Here is a 12,039-nt window from a genome sequence, read left to right on the forward strand (position 1 = left end):
TTGTTGTTGTATTTGTTGCTTGAACTCTATAAATATAATTATTAAAATATTTTTAAATGTATTCTTTTTTTAGGACAAGCCTTCGATAACACAGTGTCTCTAAGTTCATGTCTATCTATGTGTATTTACAAATACCCAGCTGTGAATGGGTACCTTGTAAGGATAGGAAAGCCGCAATACCTTGGTGCGCCTAGTGGCTGCAAGAGTTATATGTTTCCCAGGGAGTTGAGATTGATAATACGATGTGCCATTGAGATTGACATCCAGTGGTTGAGGGAAAAAATATACTAGCGCCTTGAGCATGTACTAGTTGCGTGCATATGTGCGTTATATAAATATCCTATAGCAATAAAAAAAAATAAAATATAATCTTGCAAGATACAAAAAGCTCAACACAGCATGTAGGTGTATATATGTCGTCACAAAGGGGAGTGAAGCATAAATGGACCACTGCTGAGCAGCATATGTAGAAGCTGAAGGCATGCATGTATATAGCTCGTAAATATGGTAAGCGGAAGCAACAAATTAACGGAACTGGATTGCATTCTTTTATTAGGTCTGTTTGTTAAAAGATACATGAACGAGTCTGTTGAAGTTAGGAAAAAGAACTATGAAACAATTGTTTTTATGGCGTAACACCAATTAGACAAAGTGGTTAATAGAATTCCTGATGTCCAAATTTCCAGAGTTTTGTCAAATGTAAGGTAACGAATTACCTAACTTTTTTTATTCCCATTTCTTTTGTTCAAATACATTCTTTTAAGAATGAGGACAATTTTTTAGGGTACACAACTTCTTTATTATGTATAGTCGACCTTTCAACATAGATTATAATGTCGTTGTTAAGCAAGTCGTTGTCACAACTAGTAGTATAGCAAGTCGTTGTCACAACTAGTAGTATAGAGGATACTCCACTTGCTTGACAACAACATGAGAATCTATGTTGAAACATCACCTATACAGAATAAAGAAGTTGCATATCCATAAAAATAGTCATCATACTTTTCATCTCCTCAACTTCTAGAATGCCAATCAAAGACTGACTGACTGACTGAGTTTGGTTTTACGCTGCTTTTAGCAATATTCCAGCAACATCACGGCGGGGGACCCCAGAAATGGGCTTCACACATTGTACCCATGTGGGGATTCGAACCTGGGTCTTCGGCGTGACGAGCCAACGCTTTAACCACTAGGCTACCCCACCGCCCCGCCAATCAAAGAAGTCATACATTCTTTTAAATAAAGGTTGTAAAAATCTTCTGGACATATGAATACATCTTATCATTTGTTCCAATAAATACTCACTAATATTAATAGCTACCTTATTGAGAGTTCTGATTGTTTTTAGAATCAAAACAACACAATATAAAATGATTTTTAGCACAGATAATTTTGGCTACAAAGAGCAGCCTGTCGGACTATTAAAATCAGTAAGAAATGCTAAGACACTACAACAAGTTAAGCTGACCAGGATATGCTGGTGGTACAGGTGCACTAAGGTAGGGTAGGGTGCACTAAACATGTCTTGTTTTAAACCGTAGTGCCATACCATATGCAGATATATACTCATGGAAACGAATAAGGGAAGAGAACACATGAAAGTACAAGTTTTCCTTTATTTATTTCCCGAATTTCACCCACTGCCACATAATGGAGGTCAGTAAACAATGTCTGAAGCAGATAATCCAGTGATGGACATCAAGAGCAAACGCCTAGTCAGTGAGTGTGGCCAAATATTCATGAGTATGTCGCAAAAGAAAAATGTGGATCTTCACTGGGATAACCATAATGAATAGCAATCGTTGCCTTATATGGTCAAACTACTCAAACACTGGTAGCCATGTTACTGAACTGGATATTGCTCCTAATGAAAATGTTTGGATTTATTAATTTCCTCCTCACAAAATTTGAAAATGTAATTCTTTTGCTTGTCTTCTTCTTCTTGCTAACATAGTGGAACACTTGTATCTCCCTAATTGAAGCTCCCTTCAATTTAAAATCACTAATTAGTATTCACCACGAGTTACCTCCCTTTCCACAAGCTGAACCAGGGATTTCACCTCTACCCATGTGCCTCCACTCTCTCCTCATATACTGAGCCCAACATTTGAATTTACAGGGAAATCCAAAGTGTTATTTGGGGAGGATGGGAGGGCTGACCTCATGAGTCAGGATAAGTATAAAATATCAATTTTACTCCAAAAAATTACATATTTTCTCCTTATCCTGACTCATGCTCTTTTGCTTGTAGCATCCTAATGGAACTGAGGTGGGAATATCTAATACTTTGGATTTTTAATAATTAGTGATTTGAACTGTGATGATTGTAATAACCCTATGGGAACTTCATAAAGGCACTGAACTGATGAATTCCTGCTGCTAACTTATCAGCTGCCATATAAAAGGTTATTACCATGTACTTATTATGATAAAGTATATATAACATTAATACAATGCTTAAGACTAATAGGCTTAAGCTTGTTAATATGCTAGTATAAACTCCTTAGAGTTTGTTAGCTAAAATACTTTAAGATATAACATAGTACTAAGCTTAAGATATGATTAAACTTAAGCTAATTATATAATAGCAAACTCTTTAGAGTTTGTTAGTTAATATACTTATATGATATAGATATAATGCTGAGCTTAAGATATGAATAAGCTTTAGCTACATATATAATAGCAAAACTCTGTAGAGTTTGTTAGCTAATATATTTTTATAATATGAGTATAGTACTGTGCTTAAGCTATAATTAACTTAAGCTACATATATAATAGCCAAACTCTGTAGAGTTTGTTAGCTAATATATTTTTATAATATGAGTATAGTACTGTGCTTAAGCTATAATTAACTTAAGCTACATATATAATAGCCAAACTCTGTAGAGTTTGTTAGCTAATATATATTTATAATATTAGTATAGTACTGAGCTTAAGATATAATTAACTTAAGCTACATATATATAGCAAAAACTCTGTAGGGTTTTGTTAGCTAATATATTTTTTACAATATGAGTATAGTAGTGTGCTTAAGATATAATTAACTTAAGCTACATATATAATAGCAAAACTCCAGTAGAGTTTGTTAGCTAATATATTTTACAATATGAGTATAGTAGTGTGCTTAAGATATAATGAACTTAAGCTACATATATAATGTGAAGAACTCCGTGAGAGTTTGTTAGCTAATATATTTTACAATATGAGTATAGTATTGTGCTTAAGATATTATTAACTTAAGCTACATATATAATAGCCAAAAACTCTGTAGAGTTTATTAGCTAATATGTTTATAGTGTAACCATAGTACTAAGCTTAAGATAAGATTAGACTTAAGCTAAATGTATATAGCAAAATAAACTCCTTAGAGTTTATTAACTAATATATGTTAAAATTTTAAAAACATAGTACTGAGCTTAAGTTATGATGAAACTTAAGCTATATATATATAATAACAAAACTCCGTCGAGTTTTGTTAGCTAATCTTTATAATGTAAACATACTGCTTAAGATATGATGAAAACTTAAGCTAATTGTATAATAGCAAACTAAAACAACCCTTTAGAGTTTGTTAGCTATGATATAAACCTAGTATTGAGCTTATGAAGGAAAACTTAAGCTACATATATAATAGCAAGAACTCCAGTAGAGTTTGTTAGCTAATACATGTTATAATGTAACCATAAAGCTTAAAATATGATGAAAACTTAAGCGAGAAATATATAATAGCAAAACCTCTTTTAGAGTTTTGATAGCTAATAAACCTATATGATATAAACATAGTACTGCTGCTTAAGATATGAATAAGCTTAAGTTACATATATAATAGCTAAAACTCTGTAGAGTTTGTTAGCTAATACATGTTATAATATAAGTATATATTGCTTAGAAATATGATGATACTTTATAGCCAAATAGCAAAAACTCTTTAGAGTTTGTTAGCTAATCTACTTTATGATATAAACATAGTACTAAGCTTAAGATATGAATAAGCTTAAGCTACCTATATAATAGCAAAACTCCTTAGAGTTTGTTAGCCAATATATTTTAATAATATGAGTATAGTACTATGCTTAAGATATAATTAACTTAAGTTACCTATATAATAGTAAAACTCCTTAGAGTTTGTTAGCTAAATTAATACTTTAAGCTATGTATAACATAGTACTAAGCTTAAGATATGATTAAACTTAAGCTAATTATATAATAGCAAAACTCTTTAGAGTTTGTTAGTTAATATACTTATATGATATAGATATAATGCTGAGCTTAAGATATGAATAAGCTTTTAGCTACATATATATAGCAAAAAACTCTGTAGAGTTTGTTAGCTAATATATTTTTATAATATAATTGTATAGTACTGTGCTTAAGCTATAATTAACTTAAGCTACATATATATATAATAGCAAAACTCTGTAGAGTTTGTTAGCTAATATATTTTTATAATATGAGTATAGTACTGTGCTTAAGCTATAATTAAACTTAAGCTACATATAATAGCCAAACTCTGTAGAGTTTGTTAGCTAATATATATTTATAATATTAGTATATAGTACTGAGCTTAAGATATAAATTAACTTAAGCTACATATATATAGCAAAAACTCTGTAGGGTTTTGTTAGCTAATATATTTTACAATATGAGTATAGTAGTAATTGCTTAAGATATAATTAACTTAAGCTACATATATAATAGCAAAACTCAGTAGAGTTTGTTAGCTAATATATTTTACAATATGAGAGTATAGTAGTGTGCTTAAGATATAATGAACTTAAGCTACATATATAATGGCAGAACTCCGTAGAGTTTGTTAGCTAATATATTTTACAATATGAGTATAGTATTGTGCTTAAGATATTATTAACTTGTTAGCTACATATAATATGATAAAAATGCTCTTAAGTAGAGTTTATTAGCTAATATGTTTATAGTGTAACCATAGTACTAAGCTTAAGATAAGATTAGACTTAAGCTAAATGTATATAGCAAAATAAACTCCTTAGAGTTTATTAACTAATATATGTTTTTATGTTAAAAACATAGTACTGAGCTTAAGTTATGATGAAACTTAAGCTATATATATATAATAACAAAACTCCCGTCGAGTTTTGTTAGCTAATACCTTTATAATGTAAACATACTGCTTAAGATATGATGAAAACTTCAAGCTAATTGTATAATAGCGAAAACAACCCTTTAGAGTTTGTTAGCTATGATATAAACCTAGTATTGAGCTTATGAAGGAAAACTTAAGCTACATATATAATAGCAAGAACTCCGTGAGAGTTTGTTAGCTAATACATGTTATAATGTAACCATAAAGCTTAAAATATGATGAAACTTAAGCCGAAATATATAATAGCAAAACCCTCTTTTAGAGTTTTGATAGCTAATAAACCTATATGATATAAACATAGTACTGCTTTAAGATATGAATAAGCTTAAGTTACATATATAATAGCTAAAACTCTGTAGAGTTTGTTAGCTAATACATGTTATAATATAACCATATTGCTTAGAAATATGATGATACTTAAGCCAAATAGCAAAAACTCTTTAGAGTTTGTTAGCTAATCTACTTATATGATATAAACATAGTACTAAGCTTAAGATATGAATAAGCTTAAGCTACCTATATAATAGCAAAACTCCTTAGAGTTTGTTAGCCAATATATTTTAATAATATGAGTATAGTACTATGCTTAAGGTATAATTAGCTTAAGTTACCTATATAATAGTAAAACTCCGTAGAGTTTGTTAGCTTAATTAACTTAAGCTATGTATAAAATAGCCAAAAACTCTGTAGAGTTAGCTAATGCATTTATCATGTAACCATAGTATTACTCTTAAGATATGAATAACTTAAGGTAAATATATATAATAACAAACTCTGTAGAGTTGTTAACTTATATATTGTATGATGTAATAATCATAGTACTGTGATGATAAAAGGAACTTAAGTAAATTATATATAGCATGAAGCTATTTAGTATTGTTATAAGATAAGTAAAAATCTGTTAGATTGACTTATCTTCTCCGAGGAACTGTCAGCTGTTGTGCGAGGACCATGGGATCGAATTGGTGTATACCTGAGACGCCCTCGGTGGTGATATCTCTCAGATAATGGTTTGCAACCACCATATCGGTTTCCAGAAATAAACCCTCCATTATTTCAATCACATTTGTGTAGAACATTTGTAGAAGTTAGCGCTTATAATATCATGAGTATTAAGCTCATGGAGGGTCGAATAGGTCCATCCGCATTATGCACGTAGTATGACAGTTCTGATCCAAATGGAGATATAGTACATGAGACTTCACTCTCATGAAGTTGATTGATGATAGAGGAAATAATCTGTTGCATTTTTTCTCCTGTTTGGTTTGGTGGAGATAAATTTACAGTGCTCTTGCTGGCCATCTTGATAGAATCATCGTATCATGGGGTCCAAGTATGTCATCCAGGCGTGTTCATAAACCTCACTTGTGAGGTGTTGGAGCACTATATTCATATCCCCAGGTTTGGCGTGAAATTTCCGTTTTATTCTCCAAACAGAAGTTTAGTAGGTTTACTAACCATCTAGTTGTGTTAGTCGCTTGATGAAATTCAGCTGTAGTCTGAAACGCTGTGGATTTAGAATAAAAAAATTAGATCCACTTGTATCTTTCGTCTAGGTAATTCGCTGCGAAGTCCTTGACGATGTAGGTGCACAACCAGGTGTGTCTGTCCTCGTTGAACTTTATGTAAAATCGCTTGACTGCCGATCCCTCGCCTTAACTTGACAGGGGAGGTCTCTAACTTGAAGAAAGGCAGTCTAATCATGAATGTTCAGGTTAACTGGACTGTAATGAGGCTTGCTCGTTCACTGATATATAGTTGTCACTTGTGACGTAAGTCTTGAACTGTGAATAGAGATCGACCTCTGTGTAGGTCGTTGTCCTCGCCGTCCAATCAGAACAAGGCATTTTGATTCTGTATAATACCCGCCAGCTGTGATGTCACCGGGTGTAGCGGGAAAACCCACCTTGAATAAATTCTTGTCGTTGATATTAGCATAAACGCCGGTCTTCACCGTAGCTTCCCGGTTATCCGGTGACCACGTGTTTCGAGGGTTAATGGTAACCGCTGAAACCTCGGCAAATATCTCGGGCTCTGTAATTTTATGCTGGGTAGGTTATTTTCCTGGTTGTCGTGGAAAGTAATTTCAGTTTTGAATATAATTCACTTCCTTATAAATAAGGGTATAAACAACTTGCAAGTTGTGAGCTTGTAGACTGTATACATGAATGTATCGGCCATAATTGTAGAATTAACGTTGAACTTGTTGTACATATTTCTTCTCAGAAACTTTGACGATTAAGAGTTATGCTCGCTGTAACAAGGCTGCTGTTCAATTTCGATATTGAATTGTCTGCAGATATGCGTAATGGTCACGCATGTAGATAATCGTATCATCGTCCGGGATTGTATATTAGCAATTTATACGAATAGTTGATTTCTGTGAAGATCTATGAAATGTCGCTGACTAATAATACAGCGACGCTCTGTGTTGTAAATAGCCTGAGCAATTATCTTCGCGTAGGCTTATAGACGGCATCTGGCATACAGTTGATAATCAACTTATGCGACGCCTTGAACGGACTGACGAGTAGCTATATATGACGAAAGTGGCTAGTATATGGAAACCTTTGAGGAGACTTCCTCGGTGAACGCCGGAGACTTCGCTGAAGTTCTCGGTATCCCTTCTAGATCTTCTGGGTGAAGTAGACTTGGAGCCACTTAGCCTTCGCGACCATCGCGAAGGTGTCGAAATCAAAGCCCGATTAGTATATATATATATATATAAATATATATATGAGCTTTTGCCGGAACAGCCTCTGTGTTTAACAGGATGTGGGATCGCTAAGCTTGCCTAAGTAGGGTCAAGCATGGATCATCTTATCATATTCAGAAGTCGGTTACGAAGTCTGGTGATAAGTGTCTAATTGATCATTCTAGATCTATTTAGGCCAGCTTAACATACGCCTCGGTCATGGATTCAACAGAACCAATATAATGACATTGTAGTTCTTATACTTGATATCGATGATCAACTTGTCTATGGGTTGATCTTCTCGAGACTTGTGAGGGGAACGTTGATAGTTTCGCTAAGCTCTTGTATAGTCCCTCGATGTCCTTCTAGATGATGATGATCTGATTCAGGTGTCCTTCCGCGATGCCTTCGCTGAAGCTTCCTCTGCGTCCGTCCGGGGAACGACGATATGACCTTCGCGAAGGCTTCCGTGGATGTCTGATGGTCCGAGTCCACATCTAGGGATGAAACCGCATAAGGTGATGATCTATCCTGCCTTCGCGAAGTCCTTCGCCGGCAAGGCTGTACATCTAGGTTCTTTCCGCCTTCGCGCCTGTACATCTAGGTCCTTTCCGCCTTAGCGAAGGCCTTCGCGAAGGCTGTACATCTAGGTCCTTCGTCAAGGTGGTCCGTGACTTCCTTCAGCGAAGGTGACATCGCCCTGGCTGCTACGCTGACGGGGTGCCTCTGGGGTGCTGTCTCACGCTGGAGCCTTCGCTGGTTTCGGACCTGCTACCGCAGATATTGGTCCTCCATGATGTTCATAATTTGTCGCGATCATGTCTTCTGGGATGGTCTGCTTAATTTGCAGGTCGCCGGTGCTTTATCTATGCGGTGTTAATGGAGGGGTCCACCGAAAATCGTCCGACATCAGTGTAGAGGCATCAGGCTGCATGGTGATCTCTGCTGATGTCGCTGTAGCTGTCCCCGGGTCGCTTCTTGTGCGACGCCGGGATGATGATCAGCTGATCATCGTGAGAAGTCCAGGTCATCGGCTGGAACAATCTCGCTGAGAAAGTCCTAGTAGACTTCGCTGATTTTCCCTCAGAGGTCGACGCTGCCCTGGGTGTGACGCCTCTGCATTGAGTGTTGGTAATGATGGGACCCTCAGGACGATCATCATCGCGATATCTGGCGCGCTGGTACATCAGGCTGCATGCTGATCTGTGCCGACATCGGTCAATCTTTGATGTACATCCGTATGATGACCGCTGATCATCATACAGGCCCAAAACTTCGATGGGAACGGTCTCGGCTTGTTGAGATGTAGTAGAAAAACCCTCTAGTCTTCTGCTGCGACGATGGGATGTCTGGGAAGCAGGATGCTTTGGAGATGGCGGATACGCCCCACACCTCTCAACCACTCTTAGCTGAACACCACACGGGAGGGAGTCGGCCAACAGCAGTAGACTGGCGAGGGGTTCCGTGTATCAGTCATACTAGACTCTGCATACGCCGACCTATCTGCTGCGCGTGCCAAACGCAAAGTAAATATTAATAAAAGGTAGAATTGATAAATTAGTACCGCAACTCCTGCAATGTGAATATAATAAACCTGGCGTACATCATATTAAAGGCGGATCAGCAGCAGCATAAAAACGTAATCTGCAATAGTACAGAATTTTCATCAACGTAATCCACTGAAACAAACACGGCCCCGTGAATAAACTGTAGAAAAACGACTAAATATCAATATATAATCGTTGAAGGATACTAGCTAAACCTCTATAGATGTCTATACGAGGTAACTAACTAAATATAATTCAAAGGATATAGTGTGTCGGGAGACACAGGCGCTCTCACGTCCAGCTCACTGGGCGAAGAAGGAGAGAGTGAGGCACATGGGTAGAGGTGGCGCCCTCGTTCCTGCGCTTGTGGAAAGGAGGTAACTCGTGGTGAATACTAATTAGTGATTTTAAATTGAAGGGAGCTTCAATTAGGGAGATACAAGTGTTCCACTATGTTCGCAAGAAGAAGAAGACAAGCAAAAAGAGCATGAGTCAGGATAAGGAAAAATTTATAAATACAGGGTAATATCACATAGTGTGCATGTAGCATGTGCCTTAACTTGATATAAAGAAAAGAGCAATTCCTGTCTCAAGGCATTTTTAGGTACTTGGGTAGTCACTTTTATCAGAGACAATCTATTTTTTCATGGGTAAAGGCTGACTGACTGACTGAGGTTTTACGCCGCTTTTAGCAATATTCCAGCAACATCACGTCGGGGGACACCAGAAATGGGCTTCACACATTGTACCCATGTGGGGATTCGAACCCGGGTCTTTGGCATGACATGGACAAAGGAACAGAAGAGAAAAATACTAATGTAGTGATCAGATGGACCAAATATTTCATCATATTTGTGTGTGTGTCACTCTATTTTGTGAATGCGTTTGTCTCTCTCTCTTTCTGTGTGTGTGTATGTCTGTCAGTCTGTCTGTGTCTTCATTGTACTTAACATGCAATAGAAATGAATGTCAGAGCTAAATATATGTGTCTATGTGTTTGTCTAGGTGTCTGTTAATGCTTAACATGCAAAAGAAATTAATGTCAGTGGTAAATTTATCATGTGGCAAGTCATGATCGAAACTGTTTGTAGACTAGAAAGTCATCCTGACATCAACAACCACAACACAGAAAGTAAACTAAATTTATAAAACATAATTTCGATCTGTGGTATATGTTTACTCCAGTAATATATCAATCATTCAAAAATGTATTCATTTTTTCCTACACGATCAACCGGTCTCCATTCTATTTGACATAACTGATCAACATCGGCTGAGAAATGAGAAGTAAAGTGCTGTTGCTGCTGCTGCTGTTGATAGCAACGTGATTGATGTGAGAATCAATACATCTGAACTGGTTAAAGATCCCCAACACTGGGAGCATGAAGTGACTTCATTGTCTCTAAATGAACAAGTAATTGTCACAGTAGTCTGTCAAATGCCATTAAGTTGGTAGAGTCAGCAATATGTTTCCTAATGAAATGTTAGGCGCCTGCTTAAAGATTGTTTTCAAAACACATGTGACAACAAATATACTGAAAAACTATTAGTTTTATTAATGGGGTTTTTGAAAATCTGTGGAAAATGAAAAGAATATTTTTTCCTAAGGACAAGTCAAAGGGTATTTTGTTGTCCCCAATGACCTCCTCTGACTTTTTCTGTAAGTGAAAGGGGAAAAAAGATTTGCATATTTCTGAAATTGTGGTTTGGGTCTGTGGGACTAGAAACAGATATAAGAAATAAAGGATGAGGTTAATTGGTTACATATTACGGTCAAGCTCACTGAACTTATATAACGATGTGCATGTATGTGTGTGTGTCTACATGTACGCATCCTCACAAAGGCCGGGTTCATAGTGATAGGCCAATAAGTTACCACACTACTGTTTAACATGAATAACATACTATAATGACTCCACGCCAAACAGTCCTATTTTTACCTCCTTAATGCCAAGCTTTAACCACCTTAACAACATGGCAACATTTCCAGTACAAGTAGATTAATAAAATATTATTATTACATCATTAAAAATGTTAGTATAACATTACATATGGGATACATAAAAATTAAATGGTGCTATAATTTCCAGGTAGTGCAACATTCCCTCTCCATATGTAGTGACCCAGTACAATATGTATTTAAAATTAGAATAACTATTTCTACAAATTATAATTTGCTGAACACATAAGGTTCATAGTGCAATTTGTTATACACAGAATGTTAAGAGTGAAAACATCCTTTGGGATAATAGAGAAAAATTGTGGTTTGGTTATCTAATTATGCAAAATACATATCTTTCACACTTCAAATATATAGGGAATATAAATATGCAAAAATCAAACAATTATATGCATATATATGTATATTACCATCCAAATGCACTGGAGAGAAGGAGACTGAAAAACAACACAATATAAAGTTATAAATAAGTGATAGTTCAGCTCGTTGGTATATCCTTGGATTCATGGCCCTCTCCCTACACATTGAAATACCTGAAGCCCCAGGTACTCATGTCCACATCTGATGGAGAACTGTATCATAAGCAAACTGTATCATAAGAAGCTGAAATGCCGGTCTAATTTTATTTTACTAAATTTTCAGGTAAAACATGTTTTTGTATAGAAAAATGTTCATAAATTTCATTATTGTCCAGTTCTGTTTACACTTATTAACAGAA

General features: G+C 35.6%; 1 protein-coding gene across 1 annotated transcript in view; it reads right to left on the reverse strand.

Annotated features, from left to right (window-relative positions):
• Positions 1–12,039, reverse strand: part of LOC124259587 — a 52,264-nt gene that overhangs the window by 25,983 nt on the left and 14,242 nt on the right. The window contains exon 2 of the mRNA XM_046693742.1: positions 11,732–11,758. Coding sequence (XP_046549698.1) covers positions 11,732–11,758 — 27 coding nt within the window. The remainder of the gene's footprint in view (positions 1–11,731; positions 11,759–12,039) is intronic.

The sequence above is a fragment of the Haliotis rubra genome, unplaced genomic scaffold (genome assembly GCF_003918875.1).
Source record: "Haliotis rubra isolate DU_JTF1 unplaced genomic scaffold, ASM391887v1 Scf73, whole genome shotgun sequence".
In the NCBI taxonomy this organism is placed as follows: Eukaryota; Metazoa; Mollusca; class Gastropoda; order Lepetellida; family Haliotidae; genus Haliotis; species Haliotis rubra.